The 21,179-nt window shown below is 46.8% G+C and overlaps 1 protein-coding gene across 2 annotated transcripts in view; it reads left to right on the top strand.

Annotated features, from left to right (window-relative positions):
• Positions 1–21,179, top strand: part of iqca1 (IQ motif containing with AAA domain 1) — a 122,283-nt gene that overhangs the window by 58,162 nt on the left and 42,942 nt on the right. For both annotated transcript variants that reach the window (XM_055637682.1, XM_055637681.1), the window contains 2 exons: positions 6,008–6,083; positions 21,010–21,116. In XM_055637682.1, coding sequence (XP_055493657.1) covers positions 6,008–6,083; positions 21,010–21,116 — 183 coding nt within the window. The remainder of the gene's footprint in view (positions 1–6,007; positions 6,084–21,009; positions 21,117–21,179) is intronic.

Genomic DNA, 21,179 nt, shown 5'->3' on the forward strand with positions numbered 1-21,179 from the left:
CAAATTAGGGGACCAAAACTGTACGCAATACTCCAGGTGTAGTTTCACCAAGACCCTGTACAACTGCAGTAGAACCTCCCTGCTCCTACACTGAAATCCTTTTGCTATGAATGCTAACATACCATTAGCTTCCTTCACTGCCTGCTGCACCTGCATGCCTACTTTCAATGACTGGTATACCATGACACCCAGGTCTCGTTGCATCTCCCCTTTTCCTAATCGGCCACCATTCAGATAATAATGTCTGTCCTGGGCACAGAATTGATGGCCAGTGTGATATGACGCTGGTAAAACAGCACAACTAAGGACATAAAACAAGACAAGATCTAGGGATTTCTATTAAGTTCGATTGCAAATCTAGAATGGGATTACAATATAGTTGATCTCACAGCACACATAGGACAGTACCACATGTGGTTATGTAATCAACAGTCTATTGTACAACAAACAAGGCCTTTATATTTAGTTTAGTATAGTTCATTGTGTCGTGTGCCGCAGATGTTGGTTTACACCAAAACTGAATTAAAAATGCTTGAGTAACTCAGCGGGCCAGGCTGCATTACACCAATGATAGACACAGAAGAGTCTGTACCTGAAAAGGTCACACGTTCCTTCTCTCCAGGTGCTACCTGTCCCACTGAGCAGTCAAAATGTGTAAGAAATAACTGCAGATACTGGTTTAAACCGAAGACAGACACAAAATGCTGGAGTAACTCAGCGGGACAGGCAGCGTCTCTGGAGAGAAGGAATGGATGACATTTCGGATCGAGACCCTTCTTCAGTCTATCCACTGATCAGTCAAACGGGACGTTTAGATGGGGCATCTTACTCGAGGATTTTGTGTCAATTCTCATGCTTTAATGGCCTAAAATTAAAGTGCAAGCTTTTCTCTTTAAACATTGAGCGCATTCTTTTCGCCCCATGCAAGTTTAATTTAGTTTAGCGATACTGCGTGGAAACAGGCCTTCTGGTTTAGTCTACCAAATCCGTGCCAACCAGCGACCCCCGCACTAACACTACCCTCCACACTAGGGATATTTAAAAAAAAAAAATTTCACTAGGGATAATTTTTTTATTTGTTTTCCATACCAAGGTGGAGGCTACTTTTTGTAATGAACCGGGCCATCTAAGCTAATAATCAGGTCAAAGATCTGCCTTCAGAACTGGGAAAGGTTAAAGATGAACAGATTAGAAGATGAAGAGAAAGGGGAAAAGAGAGGATTGAACAATATATGTATGTTTTATTGGAGAGTGGAAATAGCAGAGGTTAAATAATAAAAGGATCAAAGGGCTCATGGTTGTAGATGGTGTCTGTGAGAACAAAACGGTTGAGTGGCAAAGAATGTCTGCACTGAACTATATCTGTCCTCATAAGGAAAATAATTCAACAACCCAGGGCTGCTGGCAAAGATTAGAAAGTCTACATTTAGCAACGTTCTGGAATTGCATGCAAAAAATAGACTTTGCCCACAATCAGCTGCATACTTGTGTGGGATACATGATTTATCTCCTCAAAATAAGCATGAAATAATCATATTCCTGAAACCTTCACCCGCAGGAAAGATTCCTTGCTAGAACTGTGTTTTATCTAAAATAATTATAAAGAATTTTCACATTCATCTCTAATTTTGATAGTTTGGCGATATTTAGTTTGGTTCAAGGATGCTAATTGCCAGAAACATTCTATCCCGGATCTCGCATCCTCCTAAAATATAGTACATATTTCCATTAATTTGTGAAAAATGAGTGCATAGCACTGTGAATGTATGTCTTCATATCTAGGGTAGCCAACAAAAAATGCCATATTGTTTAGCTTTATTGGCACATTGAGCCATAACATTCACCCAGTTATGTGGAGAATTTGACCCTTATAGCACAAGGCACAATTTAAATGATTAATACTTTATTGTCACTTATGACAAGTCACAGTGAAATTCTTTGTTTTGCAATAGACTCATGGCTGATCATTCCCAATCGGTACCCCGTTCCTGCCTTCTCCCCATATCCTCTGACTCCGCTATCTTTAAGAGCCGTATCTAGCTCTCTCTTGAAAGCATCTAGAGAACCTGCCTCCACCGCCTTCTGAGGCAGAGAATTCCACAGACTCACAACTGTCGGTTTCTTCGTCTCTGTTCTAAATGGCTTAACCCTTATTCTTAAACTGTGGCCCCTGGTTCTGGACTCCCCCAACATCGGGAACATGTTTCCTGCCTCTAGCGTGTTCAAACCCTTAACAATCTTATATGTTTCAATGAAATCCCCTCTCATCCTTCTAAACTCCAGAGTGTACAAGCCCAGCTTCTCCATTCTCTCAGCATATGACAGTCCTGCCATCCCGGGAATTAACCTTGTAAATCTACGCTGCACTCCTTCAATAGCAAGAATGTCCTTCCTCAAAACAAGGTATGCCCGAAACGTTGCCTATTTCCTTCGCTCCATGGATGCTTCCTCACCCGCTGAGATTCTCTGGCGTTTTTGTCTACCTTCGATTTTCCAGCATCTGCAGTTCCTTCTTAAAGAACTTTCAGAGAGTGTCGGTGACCAGTGTGGCCATTCCCCTACAAAACATTCATACTCCTTTCAATACTGAGACCTTTCAAGTCTGAAGAAGGGTCTCAACCCGAAATGTCGCCCATTCCTTCTCTCCAGAGATGCTGCCTCACCCGCCGAGTTCCTCCAGCATTTTGTGTCTAAATTGGATTTAAGCCTGCATCTGCAGTTCTTTCCTACACCCCTTTCATTACAGGTGAGGAGGATGACCCTTCAGGGTGAGCAGCAACAACAGTCAGGTCTGAGGCACTGAGTCTGGTTGTGAGGCACAGCATGGAAGCGGAATGTCAGGTAGAGTGGATAAAGACAGGGCAGGCCCACAAGTTAACGGTCAGAATTGTAGCAAGGCCAATTTTCAAGATATTTGACAAGAAGTTGCTCAAGTTGATTGGATGATGTTGTTCTTGGGAACAGGAACGTTCGGAAAGTGGGATGCTTTTAAAAGTCTGATGGCAAGAGTTGAGGGCCTGCATGTTCCTGTTAAGAGTGAAAGGCAAGGTCGCTGGGAGTAAAGAAACTTGGATGACATGAGATATTGAGGCTCTGGTCAGGAATAAGAAGGAGGCAAGGGACAGGTGGGTATGTAAAAATTCTTTATTTCGGGAATGAAAATAAATAAGTGACCCGAGTCGCTAAAGACAGCTAAATACAACGATGTTGGTACTACACGTGTGGCGCTAGAATGACCCGTTACAGCAAAAAAAACAACCCTTATAAAACACCCGCGTTAATGTGACTTCAGCCAATCACAAGGGTTCGATTACACAGAGCCACCACCAGGTGTCGCTACAGGACCCCCCCTCCCCACCAGAACCCGAGGTATGGGACCGAGCAGGGGGCCGGACATGGCGACCGGAACGTGTGATAAATGGAGACGGGGCGGGTGTAACAGAGGAGGCTGGCGGAACAAAGCCAGGGGACCGTAACAGGGTGGGAGGAACAGAAGTAACCGGAGCGGGGGAAACAAGGACAGCAGATACCTCCAGATCGGCCAGCGGGCGGCCCCTACGCCGAGGCTACGTCACCGCCATCGGGCTGTTGATGTCCAGGTGAGCTGGTTTGAGCCGGGCGACAGAGATGATCTCCTCTCGACCCCCCACGTCCAAGGTGAAAGTTGCAACGCCACAGTGTCATCAGCAAATTTACTAACCGTGTGTTGCACACTTTCATTAAATCCGATATGGATGGCAAACAGCAGTAGGCCCTGCACCAACTCCTGTGGCACACATCCAGTCATAAGCCTCTTGTAATAAAACAACCTTCCAGCTTGTCCCTCTGTTTCCTATCATGTAGTCAATCCTGTATCCAGTTAGAACACAAAGTGCTAGAGTAGCCCAGCGGGTCAGCCAGCATCTCTGGAGGGCAAGGATAGGCAACAGAGGGGACTCAGGAAAGTTTCCTCAGGCAATATGTTGAGGCCCCTACAAGAGCATTTTACAAGTTTGTTGCATTCACCGCCATAGTGGGCCAGATATCAAATAAAGGCGAGATGGAGAACAGGAAGGAGATTGAGAACCTCGTGACCTGGTGATAAGACAACAGGGACCAGTGGCCTTGACATTCACCAGGAAATGTTTTTGAGAGGCTAGTTATGGAACACATTAAGTCAAGCGGCCTTGAGCTACTACAGTTCGCCTACCACCACAACAGGTCCACAGTAGATGCCACCTCTCTGGTCCTACACTCATCCCTGGAACACCTGGATAAGGGAGACACCTACGTCAGACTTTAATCATAGACTACAGCGATGCCTTTGACAGCATTGTACCATCCAATCTTATCACCAAACCCGCGGGACTTGGAGGTCAGCATTCATCTCTGCAACTGGATCCTCGACTTCCTGACCAACAGACCCCAATCAGTGAGGATAGGAGAGATGACATCCTCTCTGATACACCTCAACACTGGTGCTCTGCAAGGATGCCTTCTCAGCAGATAGATGTTGCATGCATCATTTTGGGAAATCAAACCAGGGCAGGACCTTCACCGTGCATGGCCGGGCTCTGGAGGATTTTTGTAGAGCAGGGGGATCAAGGAATGCAGGTCCCTCCTTGAAAGTGGCGTCACAGGTAGATAGGCTGATCAAGATGGCTTTCGGGACATTGGCCTTCATCAGTCAAGGCTTTGAGTGGGAAGTTGGGATGTTATGTTCCAGTTGCTGAAGTTGCATTTGGAGTATTGTGTTGAGTTTTGTTCATCCTGCTATAGGAAGAATGCTGGATAGGCTGCAGAGAAGATTTACAAGGCTGTTGCCATGTTACAAGGACTTGAAGGCAAGCCTGAGCTCTAGGGAAAGGTTGGGCAGACTAGGACTTAATTCCTCGGAGTGCAGGAGGATGCCGGGTAAACTTAAAGAGGTGTATAAGATCATGAGGGGAATTAAATGTACAGAGTCTTTTATCCAAAATATGGGAACCAAGAACTATAGGACGATGGTTTAAGGTGAGCGGGGAAAGATTTAATATGAATCTGAGGGGGAGCTTTTACACACATGGTGTGGTGGGTTGATGGAACGAGCTGCCAGAGGAAGTAGTTGAGGTGGATATTATAACAACATTTAAACGATAATTGGACAGGTACATGGATAGGAAAGGATTAGAGTCTCCTCACCTTACACTTGTTCCCTTCTGTTTGGTACACATAGAGTGCTGGCACTAACAAGAGTGATGTTCCATTGGAACCGCGTGAATCCTGTTTCAATGAATGTTTTTTCTGTAAACCACACCACCATTTATTTCAAGCACATTTATATCCAATTTCATTATTTTTTTCTGTGGTTAAATCCAATTACTGAGGGAAAGTCCAAGTGAATAATTTTTTTCATAAACTTGGTATTTTAAGTAAATCTTAACGGCGGCATGGTGGCACAGTGGTACAGTGGTTGTTACTGCCTAACTGCGCCAGAGATCCGGGTTCAATCCTGACTACGGGTGCTGTCTGTACCGAGTTTGTATGTTCTCCCCATGACCTGTGTAGGTTTTTTTCCGTAGCTCCGGTTTCCTCCCACACTCCAAAAATATACAGGTTTGTAGGTTGATTGACTTGGTAAAATTGTAAATTGTCCCGAGTGTGTGTAGGATAGTGTTAGTGTGCGGGCATCGCTGGTTAGCGTGGAATCGGTGGGCCGAAGGGCCTGTTTCCACTCTGTATCTCTATAAACTAAACTAAACTGAACTAATAAATCTGAGCTGGTATTTATTATCTGCATGGAACTTTCCAAAAAATGTTGGCTCTCTTTGTCATGAGGCTCAAACCAGCCAGCACATTGGGTATGTATTCCATTTGGCAGACCCCAAGGTTGCTGACTTGAAATGGATCTTAACCTCAAATTTAAAATGTTGTTTTCTTGATAAGTTGGAATTTCTAGAAATTAAATTTGTAAAGTAAAATAGACAACGCATGTTTATATAAAATATTTGACTTTCAAAACTAATAAAAACATTATTTTTTAACGCAGGAAGAAGAGGAAGGTTGGAAGATGGCACCAAGTCAATTCCTTTCAACAGTGGTTGAAGGTCAAAGAACATATGAGGGTAGGAAATAGGAATTCGAAGCACAATAAGAATTAATGTCATATTTGACCCCATCTCTGCGACCATTTATTGACAATGTTATTAAAGTAATCTTTGAAAAGTGCACCAAATGGAATTCATTCGGTAAGAGGGAATGCATTTAAGACGATAAATAAGGCAATGAAATGTGCAATATAGTACAGAGACATGCAGAGAAACAACACAATTTTTTAAGAGCATGCCTACAAATTTCTGAAGATAGTCCAGGGTTCTAAAGTAGTTAAGGTGGAGTAAGCCCTTTAGAACGGAGACGAGGAAACACTTTTTCTCACAGAGTGTGGTGAGTCTGTGGAATTCTCTGCCTCAGAGGGCAGTGGAGGCAGGTTCTCTGGATGCTTTCAAGAGAGAGCCAGATAGAGCTCTTAAAAATAGCGGAGTCAGTAGATATGGGGAGAAGGCAGGAACGGGGTACTGATTGGGGATGATCAGCCACGATCACATTGAATGGCGGTGCTGGCTCGAAGGGCCGAATGACCTACTCCTGCACCTATTGTCTATTGGCATCTTGTCTTAAATGTCAGGAGCATAATATGTAAGAGCACGATGAACTGTACAAAACACTAGACGGTACTTCAACTGTATTGAAGGCCCAGAGAGGGTGAGTGAAATATACCCATTTCCTGAAGAAGTAGATCCTTAACTAGGAAATATAAATTTAAGTTAATTGCAAGAAATTGTTGGATGGAAAAGTGGTGTGAGCCTGGAACTTGCTCCTTGGAAGGATGATGGAAACATAAAGTATTTGCGTCATTGCCTTAGGGGCCAGTGATCGTGATCTGGAAGATACGTTTAAATAGTTCCTATTTGGCTAGCGTGAGTACAATGGACTGTATTGTACTGTTTGCCTGACGATTTTATGATTGATAGAAAACTTGTGATATTTATCAGTCACAACCAACATTTTGCTAGTGTAGTAAGGAATATTTCCATTTTAAAATAAGAGGGTGAAAGTAGTAGGATGCAGTAACGGATATCTCTGCTGAAAGCTGTTGTTGGTAAACGCAACTGCTTTAAAGATTTGAATTTGCTTCTCAGCTGCAAATCATTGAAACTATCTGGTGACCTTAGCCTCAGGAGGCCTTTTTGGGTAATAATACTGTGTACCACATTCACATGACTCTGGATATTTATAAGGTTGCCAATAAAAACTCCACGAAACCAAAAAATGGTGGTGAGGGCAAAGCGGTAGGCATTGTCTATATGAACTTCAGCGAGGCATGTGATAAGGTTCCGCATGGTAGACTGCTTTGGAAGATTAGATTGCATGGGATCCAGGAAGAGCCAGCTGACAATAGAAAATTGGCTTCATGGAAGGAAGCAGAGGGTGAAGGTGGAAGGTTGTTTATCAGACTGGAGGCCCGTAACTAGTAGTGTGACTCGGGGGTCGGTGCTGAGCCCATTGCTGTTTGTAATTTATATCAATGATTTAGATGAGAATGTACAACGAATGTTTGGTAAATGACAATGCAAATGACATTAAAGTGGGAGGTTTTGAAGACAGTTATCAGAAATTACATCAGTATCTTGATCAGTTGAGCAAGTAGGCTGAGGAATGATTGATGGAGTTTAATGCAGATAAGTACGAGGTTACATAGTGGGAAGTCAAGCCAGGGCAGGATCTTCACAGTAAATGGCAAAGCTCTGGGCTGTGTGTGCAGCAGAGGGATCCAGGAGTGCAGGTACATAGTTTCTTAAAAGTGGCGTCACAGGTAGATAGGGTGGTCAAGAAGGCTTTCGGCACATTAGTGTTCATCAGTCAGGGTATGGAGTATAGAAGTTGGGATGTTATGTTGCAGTTGTACAAGACGTTGCAGAGGCCGCATTTGAAGTACCATGTCTTAAGAGTTCTGAGCACCATGTCTTCGGAAAGATGTTGTTAAGTTGGAAAGGGTGCAGAGAAGATTCAAGAGGATGTTGCAAAGACTCAAGTGCCTGAGGAATAGGGAGAGGATGAGTAGACTAGGACTTTATTCCTGGGAACGCATGAGGATGAGATGATTTTATAGAGGTGTAAAAAATCATGAGGAAAATAAATAGGGTAAATATACTGTCTTTTGTGTCGGGGAATCAAGAACCAGAGGTTTAAGGTGAGATGTAAAATATTTAATATGAACCTGAGGTGCAGCTTTTTTGCACAGTGGATGATGGCTATAAGGAATGAGCAGCCAGCGATGGTACTTCAAAATGGTATAATAACAACATTTAAAAAGACATTTGGACAGGTATATGGATAGGAAAAGGTTCAGAGGGATGTGGGCCAAACACATGCAGATGGGACTAGTATAGATTGGTCATCTTGTTCGGCATGGGCAAGTTGGGCCCAAAAGCCTGTTTCCACGCTGTATGACTTTACGACTATATATCAGCCATGTCATGCGAGTAATATCAAGCAGACGTTAAGTGTTTCCTTTTACAGAGGGGAAGGAGAATAAATCAGTTAGCAAAATTGTCTGTCTGAATCTGCAGCTGATTTATATCTTGCTGTATCTTCTAACAGCATTTGTCACCGTCTGCACAGAGGCCTGCGGAACTCCACTGGTCACAGGCCTCCAGCCAGAATATCTACCTCACGCCACAACCCTCTGTCCTCTAGGAATAAGCCAGTTTTGAATCCACACGACCAAATCATCCCATACATCTTAATCTTCTGGATCAGCCCATCACGGGGAACCTCATCAAAAGTCTTACGAATATCCATGTGTTTAGTACATGCAGCATCTCTGGACAGAAGGAATGGATGACGTTTCGGGTCGAAACCCATCTACTTAATCCATCCCGCCAGTGACATTTCACGGCCCCCTTTAGCCTTTCTAATTCCCTGCTTTAGTTATTAACTTCTTGCTTTATATTCCTCATAAGCTCTGTGTGACGCCACCTCCATAAACCTGACATATGGCTTCCATTTTCAAGTTTACGACATCTTTGGTCATCCATGGTTCCTTTACCTTGCCGTCCTTATCCCTCCTTACTGGAACATGCTGATCCTGCACTTTCATCAGCTGCCCTTTAAACAACTCCCATGTGTCATTTGTGGACTTCCCCAATAACAACACTAGCGACTCAGATTCAATCCTGACAACAGTGCTGTTTGTACGGAATTTGTACGTTCTCTCTGTGACCACGTGGGTTTTCTCCAGACACTCCAGTGTCAATAGACAATTAGTGCAGGAGTAGGCCATTCGGCCCTTTGAACCAGCCACACTCAGTGCCCCGTTTCAGCCTTTTCCCCAAATCCCCTGACTCCACTATCTTTAAGAACTCTATCCAACGCTCTCTTGAAAGCATCCAGAGAATTGGCCACCACTGCCTTCTGAGGAGAGAACTCCATAGATTCACAACCCTGTGGGTGAAAAGGTTTTTCCTCATCTCCGTTCTAAATGGCTTACCCCTTATTCTTAAACTGTGGACCCTGGTTATGGACTTCCCCCAACATAGGGATTATTGCCACGTGGACTGAAGTACAGTGAAACGCTTTGTTTTGCACACTATTCAATTGGATCAGATAATACTAATATATACTATCATGTCAACCGCAAGTGCAATAGGTAGAGCAAAGGGGAAGATATAGAGTCAAAAATATAGTTCACAGCATTGTAGCACATCGGTTCCATAGACAAAGTCCAATGTCTTAAATGAGTTGGCCGTGAATCGGAGAGCAGAATTTAACTCGAACACTGAACAAAATGGTGCCAGATTTATAGCAAAGAGATTTAAAAGAGAAATTGTATCAAATGATGGTAGATCTTCCTCTGGGAAGAGTACTCAAACAATCGCCATGCACTGGCGCTGTCTTTTTCTTGCTTTTCCATGAAAAGTTGCGTGAATTCCCCCACTAAAATTCCCCTAATGTGTTCCCTCCCTTACCATTTCCTCTTCTTATCCCTTATTTATTGGTGCCCTCCCCTAACTGTCATTTACTGGTGCCCTCTCCTAATTCCCCATTTACTGGTGCCCTCCCCTAATTGTCATTTACTGGTGCCCTCCCCTAATTCCCCATTTACTGGTGCCCTCCCCTAATTGTCCCCATTTACTGGTGCCCTCCCCTAATTCCCCATTTACTGATGCCCATCTATAAAAGAGCAAAAAACTCAGGGATCTGTTCAGATTATGAACCACCGATCAGATTATCAAAAGATCATTGTCCGTGGAAAGAATAAGGAAAAGTAAGTTGAGCCACTAATAGAAATTCAATATAGAAAGGGATATTTAGGGAATGGAGGAATGTTGATTATGTGAAGGCAGAGGAGATTAGTTTAACACCATCATTTTGGGCAAAGACATTGTGAACTGAAGGGCCTGTTCCAATTGTTCAGGGTGGTTACGAATGTTTGCAACACTTGCTGGAGGAGGCTCAGAAAGATAATTACAAATATTTTACAGCAGATATAATTACAACTTTTAAAAGACATTTGGACAGGAAGGTAAATACAAAATGCTGGAGTGACTCAGCAGGACAGGCAGCATCTCTGGAGATAAGGAATGTGTGATGCTTCAGGTCGAGACCCGTCTTCAGACCTAAATGGGCGATGTTTCGGGTCGAGACCTCTTCAGACTGGAAGGGTTTAGAGGGCTATGGGCCAAATGCCAGTGAATGGGAATCGCCCAGTTGTGCTCGTAAAAACATGGAAAATTCAGCAGGTCAGGCAGCAACTTCGGAAAGTAAAACAGTTAATGTTTTACCTTGAGGACCCTTCAGCCTGCCCAATGCTGAGTCTTTCCTGCACGTTCTAGTTCTGTTTCAGATTTCTGGTAATTGAAAACATTTTTCATTTATTGCTACTAACGATGACATGGGCTGAAAACGTGGGGGGGGGGGGCTTGTTTTGGCCCCCTCCCACCCCAGTGTTTTAAGAGGTGGGGGACAATCCCCCCCCCATGTTTTGTGACCTGGGAGCTACAGCCAGTACCAGGTTGGCTCGCTTGCCCCAGGTCAGGCTGTATTGGCCGGAACACCCCGTGGAGTGACAGGAGAAAAGACTCCGGTGAAAGACTACGCCTTACGGCAGGAGAGGAGATCGATCTGAGCATGCGTGTTTTTTAAGATTTTTAAACCTCGCTAAAGTTTGAGTTAGACCTCCGATCGGAAGGAAATTTGGTGCAATCGCTGCGCAGGAGAACGGTGAGTAGGCTGGCGAAAAATCGTAGAGCGACTGCATAACGTTTGTGCGCAATAGAATGACCACGCAACCTTGCAGGCACGCAAGATAACAAGATCAGAGCTTTATTATGTATAGATGGAAGATAAATAGATAGATAGATAGATAGATAGATAGATAGATAGATAGATAGATAGATAGATAGATAGATAGATAGATAGATAGATAGATAGATAGATAGATAGATAGATAGATAGATAGATAGATAGATAGATAGATAGATAGATAGATAGATAGATAGATAGATAGATAGATAGATAGATAGATAGATAGATAGATAGATAGATAGATAGATAGATAGATAGATAGATAGATAGATAGATAGATAGATAGATAGATAGATAGATAGATAGATAGATAGATAGATAGATAGATAGATAGATAGATAGATAGATAGATAGATAGATAGATAGATAGATAGATAGATAGATAGATAGATAGATAGATAGATAGATAGATAGATAGATAGATAGATAGATAGATAGATAGATAGATAGATAGATAGATAGATAGATAGATAGATAGATAGATAGATAGATAGATAGATAGATAGATAGATAGATAGATAGATAGATAGATAGATAGATAGATAGATAGATAGATAGATAGATAGATAGATAGATAGATAGATAGATAGATAGATAGATAGATAGATAGATAGATAGATAGATAGATAGATAGATAGATAGATAGATAGATAGATAGATAGATAGATAGATAGATAGATAGATAGATAGATAGATAGATAGATAGATAGATAGATAGATAGATAGATAGATAGATAGATAGATAGATAGATAGATAGATAGATAGATAGATAGATAGATAGATAGATAGATAGATAGATGCGCAGAACCAAAAACCCGAGGACATAGGTTTAAAGTGAAAGATGAAGGATTTAATAGGAGGGCAATATTTTCTCACAAATATTTTGTTGGGTATATAGGATGAGCTGCCAGAGGAAGTAGTTGAGGCAGGCACTATAATAACATTTAAAATACATTTGAACAGATACATGGATGGGAAAGGATTCGAGCCATATGGGCCAAACATGGCAGGTGGGACTAGTTTACATGAGGCATCTTGGTCAGCATGGGCTGAAGGGTTTAGGTTAGTGTACCGATTGAACTATTCACTGTGTACAGACACATACAGGAATAACGTTGTGTGCAAGGTAAAGCCAGCAAAGTCTGATCAGGGAGAGTTCAAGGGTCACCAATTAGATAGCAGTTCAGCACTGCTCTCCCGTTGTGGTAGGATGATTCAGTTGCCTGATAACAGCTGGGAAGAAACAATCCCTGAATCTGGAGGTGTGCGTTTTCACACTTCTATACCTTTTGACTGATGGGCTAGGGGAGAGGATGAAGTGGCCAGGGTGCAATTCATCCTTGATTATGCTGTTTTAAGATATAAATGGAATCAATAGAAGGGAGGTTACACAAAAAAAGCTGGAGAAACTCAGCGGGTGCAGCAGCATCTATGGAGCGAAGGAAATAGGCAACGTTTCGGGCCGAAACCCTTCTTCAGACTGATCGGGGGCGGGGGTGGGTGGGGACAAGAAAGGGAAAAGGAGGAGTAGCCCGCAGGCTGGGGGATGGGAGGAGACAGCAGGGGGGCTGAGGAAGGGGAGGAGACAGCAAGGACTAACAAAATTGGGAGAATTCGATGTTCATGCCCCCGGGGTGCAGACTCCCCAAACGGAATATGAGGTGCTGTTCCTCCAATTTCCGGTGCTGCTCGCTGTGGCCATGGAGGAGACCCAGGACAGAGAGGTCGGAGACGGAGGGGGAGTTGAAGTGCTGAGCCACCGGGAGGTCAGCTTGGTTATTGCGGACCGAGCGGAGGTGTTCGGCGAAACGATCGCCCAACCTCCGCTTGGTCTCACCGATATAGATCTGCTGACATCTAGAGCAGCGGACGCAATAGATGAGGTTGGAAGAGATGCAGGTAAACCTCTGTCGCACCTGGAACGATTGCTTGGGTCCTTGAACGGAGTCGAGGGGGGAGGTAAAGGGACAAGTGTTGCATCTCTTGCGGTTGCAAGGGAAAGTGCCCAGGGAGGGGGTGGACCGAGAGGGAAGGGAAGAATTGACAAGGGAGTTATGGAGGGAGCGGTCTTTGCGGAAGGCAGATATGGGGGGAGATGGGAAGATGTGGCGAGTGGTGGGGTCACGTTGGAGGTGGCGAAACTGACGGAGGATTACTTTTTGTATGTGACGGCTGGTGGGGTGAAAGGTGAAGACTAGGGGGACTCGGCCCTTGTTGCGAGTGCGGGGATGGGGAGAGAGAGCAGTGTTGCGGGGTATGGAAGAGACCCTGGTGCGAGCCTCATTTATGGTGGAGGAGGGGAACCCCCGTTCCCTGAATAGTGAGGACATTTCAGATGTCCTGGTGTGGAACGCCTCATCCGTGGAGCAGATGCGGCGTAGACGGAGGAATTGGGAGTAGGGGATGGAGTCCTTACAGGAAGCAGGGTGGGAAGAAGTGTAGTCCAGATAGCCATGGGAGTCAGTGGGTTTATAGTGTATGTCGGTTAGAAGTCTATCACCTGCAATGGAGATAGTGAGGTCAAGGAATGGTAGGGAAGTGTCGGAAATGGTCCAGGTGTATTTGAGTGCCGGATGGAAGTTAGTGGTGAAGTGGATGAAGTCAGTCAGTTGTGTGCGGGTGCAGGACGTGGCACCAAAGCAGTCATCGATGTAGCAGAGGTAGAGGTCGGGGATGGGGCCCTGGTATGTATTGAACAAGGATTGCTCGACGTAACCTGCAAATAGGCAGGCATAGCTGGGGCCCATGCGTGTGCCCATAGCTACGCCTTGTATTTGGAGGAAATGGGAGGAGTCGAACGTGAAGTTATTGAGGGTAAGGACCAGCTCCGCTAGGCGGAGGAGAGTGTCAGTGGCTGGGTATAGGTTGCTTCTCTGGTCGAGGAAGAACCGGAGGGCTGTGAGACCATCGTGGTGGGGGATGGAGGTGTAGAGTGATTGGACGTCCATGGTGAAGATGAGGGGGTGAGGGCCTAGAGAATTGAATGCGCGGAGACGACGGAGAGTGTCTGAGGTGTCTTGAACATAGGTTGGGAGGGATTTAACCAAGGGTGATAGGATGGAGTCAAGGTATTTGGAAATGAGTTCGGTGGGGCACGAACAGGCGGAGACAATGGGTCTTCCGGGACAGTCAGGTTTGTGGATTTTAGGGAGAAGGTAAAATCGGGCTGTGCGGGGCTGGGGAACGATGAGGTTGGAGGCTCGGTCGGGTAGGGCATTGGAGTGGATGAAGTTGGTGATGGTGCTGGAGATGGTGGCCTGGTGCTCGTCAGTGGGGTCATGGTCCAGGGGTAAGTAGGAGGAGGTGTCCGATAGTTGGCGCGTGGCCTCAGCTTTGTAGGGATCGGCGCGCCAGACTACCACGGCACCTCCCTTGTCAGCGGGTTTGATAACCAAATCTGGGTTGTTGCGGAGTGAGTCGATGGCAGAACGTTCATGTGGTGAGAGATTGGAGTGAGACAGGGGAGTGGAGAAGTTGAGGCGGTTGATGTCGCGACGGCAGTTATTGATAAAAAGTTCTAAAGCCGGAAATTGGCCACGAGGGGGGTTCCACGAGGAGGGGGTGCGTTGGAGACGGGAAAAGGGGTCATCAGTGATGGGCGAGGACTCCTTCCCATGGAAATACGCTGTGAGGCGGAGGCGACGGTAGAAGCGCTCCAAGTCGTGGTGGGCGCGGAATTCATTGAGGTGGGGACGGAGGGGGACAAAGGTAAGACCTCTGTTGAGGACGGACCGTTCGGTGTTGGAGGGGGAGGTCGGGGGGGATGGTGAACACCCGACAGGGATGGGGGTTGGGGCCGGAGGAAGGCAGGTGGGGACGAGGCGATGTGTGGTGGGGGGGGGTGGTGGGTGGTCAGGGGGGGGGGGGGTGAGAGGGCTGTGGTGTGGGTGGGGAAGAGCAGGGGCCACACAGTTAGAGGGGGTGGGGGGAGGAGACTCAGTCGAACTGCCACTGAGGTAGACCAGGCTGGGTCGACTGGCACTAGGACCCAGTGGAGTCAAACCCAGGAGAGTGGGAGTAAGCAGCGTGAGGGCTTCAGGCCCAGTGGAGAGTCCAGGCTCCAGGTAAGGCGACGGCTGTGGGTTGTTGGAGGGAGGTGGAGTGGCGAGGGTCAGCGGACCCGATGGTGAGAGTCCAGTGGCGCGGGTCAGCGGACCCAATGGTAAGAGTCAGTGGCGCGGGTCAGCGGACCCGATGTTCGGAGTCGATGGGTGGTTGAGTCGGGGTCCGCGGGCGATGTGTGGGAGGTCCCGGTGGGCGGATGGTCGGCGGGGCGGCAAGGCTCGGCCAGCCCGGGAAGGCGACGAGATGAGCGGGTTGCGGTGCAGCGGCCATGCTGGGAAAGCCCCGGTCCCGCGGTGATGCCCGGTAGGTCGGGGTCGGGTCCGGCGGCGATGCCCGGTAGGTCGGGTCCGGCGGCGATGCCCGGTAGGTCCGATCCAGCGGCGTTATTGGGGGGGGCCAGTGAGACGGCGACGTAGGGTAGGCCCGGTGCGGCGATGAGGCTAGGTTGTCCCAGAGGGCGGCGAGGGTCGGAGGAATCGGCGGGGAGAAGAAAGTCCGAGTTACCGAAGCGGCGAGGCTGGGCGTCATCGGTGGGCAGGTGAGGGTCGGCGGCAGCATCAACGTGGAGGTCGGTGAAGGCGGCGTCCTGGTGAGTGTTGAAGGCGCTCCTCGTGGCCAAGATGGCGTCGCGGGACTCGGGCAGGCGATGCAGGGCAGAGTTGGGGCCCGGAGTCTGCGGGTGTTGCGGGGCGTCGGGAGCGGCCTGGAGGCGGGATAATTTGAGGTCCTTGGTGGAGTTCAGATGGGCCAGGAATTGTTGATTGAAGAGGTGGATCTTCCGGCGGATAAAATATAATTGGGGTCCGTTGCAGGTCTGGGTTAGTGAGGCCTGAAGTTCAGGGAGTGTTGATGTGAGGTCCTGCTGGTGCCGGCGCATCGCGGCCAGGGTGGATCTCAGTGCCCGGTTGGAGAATTGCTGGGTATGCCGGTGGATGGCCAGTCGGTACCGATGGTCCGGTTGGGGTCCGAACTGGGAGGTAGGGAACTGTAGCTGGAAGCCATGGGGTATGAGATGGAGGCGCAGGCAGGCCCCGAGGAAGCAGATGTGGCTGTGGTATCGAGTCTGGGTAAGAATGTGGTCGTACAGTTGGAGGGCAGGAGGGATCACAGATGGGGGACAGTTAGAGAGGAGGTTGTGAAACTGTCTCCGGAGAGAAGAGGAGAACTTCTTCAAGGTAGGCATATCTTGAAGAGATAACGCAGTAGAGTATACACAGTGTTTAAGAGGGAACTGCAGATGCTGGAGAATCGAAGGTTACACAAAAAAGCTGGAGAAACTCAGCGGGTGCAGCAGCATCTATGGAGCGAAGGAAATAGGCAACGTTTCGGGCCGAAACCCTTCTTCAGACTGATCGGGGGCGGGGGTGGGTGGGGACAAGAAAGGGAAAAGGAGGAGTAGCCCGAAGGCTGGGGGATGGGAGGAGACAGCAGGGGGGCTGAGGAAGGGGAGGAGACAGCAAGGACTAACAAAATTGGGAGAATTCGATGTTCATGCCCCCGGGGTGCAGACTCCCCAAACGGAATATGAGGTGCTGTTCCTCCAATTTCCGGTGCTGCTCACTGTGGCCATGGAGGAGACCCAGGACAGAGAGGTCGGAGACGGAGTGGGAGGGGGAGTTGAAGTGCTGAGCCACCGGGAGGTCAGCTTGGTTATTGCGGACCGAGCGGAGGTGTTCGGCGAAACGATCGCCCAACCTCCGCTTGGTCTCACCGATATAGATCTGCTGACATCTAGAGCAGCGGACGCAATAGATGAGGTTGGAAGAGATGCAGGTAAACCTCTGTCGCACCTGGAACGATTGCTTGGGTCCTTGAACGGAGTCGAGGGGGGAGGTAAAGGGACAAGTGTTGCATCTCTTGCGGTTGCAAGGGAAAGTGCCCGGGGAGGGGGTGGACCGAGAGGGAAGGGAAGAATTGACAAGGGAGTTATGGAGGGAGCGGTCTTTGCGGAAGGCAGATATGGGGGGAGATAGGAAGATGTGGCGAGTGGTGGGGTCACGTTGGAGGTGGCGAAACTGACGGAGGATTACTTTTTGTATGTGACGGCTGGTGGGGTGAAAGGTGAGGACTAGGGGGACTCGGCCCTTGTTGCGAGTGCGGGGATGGGGAGAGAGAGCAGTGTTGCGGGGTATGGAAGAGACCCTGGTGCGAGCCTCATTTATGGTGGAGGAGGGGAACCCCCGTTCCCTGAATAGTGAGGACATTTCAGATGTCCTGGTGTGGAACGCCTCATCCGTGGAGCAGATGCGGCGTAGACGGAGGAATTGGGAGTAGGGGATGGAGTCCTTACAGGAAGCAGGGTGGGAAGAAGTGTAGTCCAGATAGCCATGGGAGTCAGTGGGTTTATAGTGTATGTCGGTCAGAAGTCTATCACCTGCAATGGAGATAGTGAGGTCAAGGAATGGTAGGGAAGTGTCGGAAATGGTCCAGGTGTATTTGAGTGCCGGATGGAAGTTAGTTGTGAAGTGGATGAAGTCAGTCAGTTGTGTCAGAAGGGAGGTTGGTTTGTGTGATTGTCTGGGCTGCGTCCATAATTCACTGCAATTTCTTGTGGTCTTGGATGGAGCTGTTCCCAAACCAAGCTGTGACACATCCCGATAAAATGCTTGCTTCAATATGCATGTTCCAGGAGAAGCTGTTGGTGATATTTACTTCTTGGAAATCTCTACTCAGCGCCGTCAATGCAGACTGGGGTATGTGGACCACTTCACTTCGTGAAGTCCATCACTATCTCCTTTGTCTTGCTGACTGAGAGAAAGGTTGTTGTCTTGACACCAGGACACGAGGTTCTCAATCTCCTTCCTGTACTCCGTCTCATCATTATTTCATACCCGGCCCACAATGATGGTGTAATCTGCATTTTGTAAATTGAATTATATTTGTACATGACTGCACAGTCATGGGTGTACAAGGAGTAGGTATGTTACAAAACCTACCTGAATCGTGGCTGAGCATCTGCCCCACCCCTTGTGTGTGATTTTGGCGCTGTTTAGAGGGGGCGGGTTTAAAACGCGATTTTTACTAGGCTGTTGCAATCGAAAATGTTCAGCCTAGTAAATCATTAACGGAAAATTGCTGAAAGACCCCGTCGCAAAAGGTATTATTAGTTTTTATGGCCTTGTAAAATAGTTAGAGTAATTTAAAAACCACTATCTCACTCCGCAACCTCTTGCAGCCCCAGGGTTTTATAAAGCAAACAATTAAAGGTATGTACCTTATTTTTACATTAAATGGGGCATGTATATAACCCTGTAATTAAAGTTTTCTATAGCGAGTAGTTCATTTTGGGCTCTTTATATCCCGCAGTATTTTTCTGGGCATTTGAGGGCATAAATCTAGCGCAATGTGAACGTTCTAAACCAGCGCGTTCCACATGAACCCACTAGAAAGCCGATTTAAATTGACTTTAATTTACAGCAATTGAACACTAAATTCCTTCCATTTGGCCTATAAATTGATGTAAATGAGATTTAAAAATCATGTTTTATTGTGAATTATTTGTGAATATTATTTGGACACTTGGGCTATTTAAAAATGTTAATCATTTATTAAGAAATGGATAGATGTTTAGATCTAGTAAATTGAAGTTTGAAATTAGCTACAATTGGGTAACTAACTAATTATATGCTTTAATTTCAGGTCATCCAAGTTAGATTATTTTATATTTGTTTCAGAATGGTTCAATCTATGATAACTGAAAATTTCATTCAGTTCTCTTAATTTTTAAGAAGGTTATGTGCTTTTGACTGTCCACGATCACAGCTTTTTTGTTATGTCCATAGAAAATCAATAGGGAACAAGGTGCTAATTTCCGAGTATGAAAATGGCCATAACTTTTTTATTACTTGAGATATGAAAGTGAATTATGTGTCAAATTAAACTTATTGTTATGCTTTATCTGATGGGATAAACTGCAGACTTGATTTTTTAAATCTCAAAATTTTGTAACATTGCTACAAGGAGTAAAGAAGGGGGCAGAGAACGCAGCCTTGTGGAGCACCAGTGTTGGGGATTATCGTGGAGGATGATTTGTCCCCTAGCCTCACTGATTGGTCAGGAAGTCGAAGATCCAGTTGCAGAGATGAGTGCTGACATCTGTCCCCAGGTTCGATCCTGACTACGAATGCTATCTGTACGGAGTTTGTACGTTCTCCCTGTGACCGCGTGGGCTTTCTCCTAGTGCTCTGGTTTCTTCCCACATTCCAAAGACATCCAGGTTTGCAGATTGATTGGTTTCTGTGAATAGTCCCTCGTGTGGAGGATAGAACGTGTATGGGTTTGATACAGTGCTACAGGGCAGATACAGGCCCTTCGGCCCACCTGGTCCACGCCGACCAGCGATCCCCGCACATTAACACTATCCTACACCTACATTTATCAAGCCAAGTAACCTACAAAGGTACACAAAATTGCTGGAGAAACTAAGCGGGTGCAGCAGCATCTATGGAGCGAAGAAAATAGGCAACGTTTCGGGCCGAAACCCTTCTTCAGACTGATGGGGGGTGGGAGGGGAGAAGGAAGGAAAAAGGGGAGGAGGAGGAGCCCGAGGGTGGGTGGATGGGAGGAGACAGCTCGAGGGTTAAGGAAGGGGAGGAGACCGCAAGGGCTAGCAAAATTGGGAGAATTCAACATTCATGCCATCAGGATGCAAGCTGCCCAGGCGGAATATGAGGTGCTGTTCCTCCAATTTCCGGTGTTGCTCACTCTGGCAATGGAGGAGACCCAGGACAGAGAGGTCAGATTGGGAATGGGAGGGGGAGTTGAAGTGCTGAGCCACCGGGAGTTCAGGTAGGTTATTGCGGACTGAGCGGAGGTGTACGGCGAAACGATCGCCCAACCGCCGCTTAGTCTCCCCGATGTAAATCAGCTGACATCTAGAGCAGCAAGTAACCTACAAGCCTGTACTTCTTTGGAGTGTGTGAGAAAACTGAAGATATCGGAGAAAACCCTCGCAGGTCACGGGGAGAACGTACAAACTCCGTACAGACAGCGCCCGTAGTCGGGATCGAACCCGGGTCTCCGGCGCTGCATTAGCTGTAAAGCAGCAACTCTACCGCTGCGCCACCGTGACCGCCCATTTATCGTGATTGCTGGTCGGCCAAGACTCGGTGGGCCAAAGGCCCGTTTCCACACTGTATCTCTAAGCTAAAACTAAACGAAAACTAAACTAAACTATCTACCCTATCTATTCCTCTCGTGATCTTGTCTCACCACGCACCCATCTGCTCTGTCAACCCCTCCTTCTACATCTGCGGATGAGTCTGCAGTTCCCTCATTGGCCTTTGTCGCCACTTCAAAACCCATAAGACTGGCCTGACTTACATAAAAAGCGAAGGAGAGTTGGAGCTGTGTACAAGAGGCAGGGGTGACCTGCTGCCTAAAGTTCCCTTCATTCTTTGAAATGATATGGAATCTCCTCACACAGTGAGACCCAGGACATTCTGTTGCATCCCCTAGTGTGCAATGTATTACGGGTGACGATCCTTGTCTCACTTTACCCAGCTTTATGCTTCGAAAATGTACAAATAAATTGAATTTCTGGTAGTGATGGTCTCAACGGCGAGTGTCTGTTATTGAGAGTAAAGCATCCGTTTTTTTCCCTTCTCTCTGAACGGCAGGAGTTTGGCAGAACCGAGATGAGCACACAAACCTGGCTCAGACGTATGTTGCTGAACTCATCAAGGAGGATAAACGGCAAGAGGTGGAGAATGAAATCAGAGTACAGGTAAACATATGTGACCTGTTACACAGCGCAGTATACAAGTATGACAGCAATCATTTAGATCAC

Source organism: Leucoraja erinacea, chromosome 7 (assembly GCF_028641065.1).
Source record: "Leucoraja erinacea ecotype New England chromosome 7, Leri_hhj_1, whole genome shotgun sequence".
NCBI classification, from domain to species: Eukaryota; Metazoa; Chordata; class Chondrichthyes; order Rajiformes; family Rajidae; genus Leucoraja; species Leucoraja erinaceus.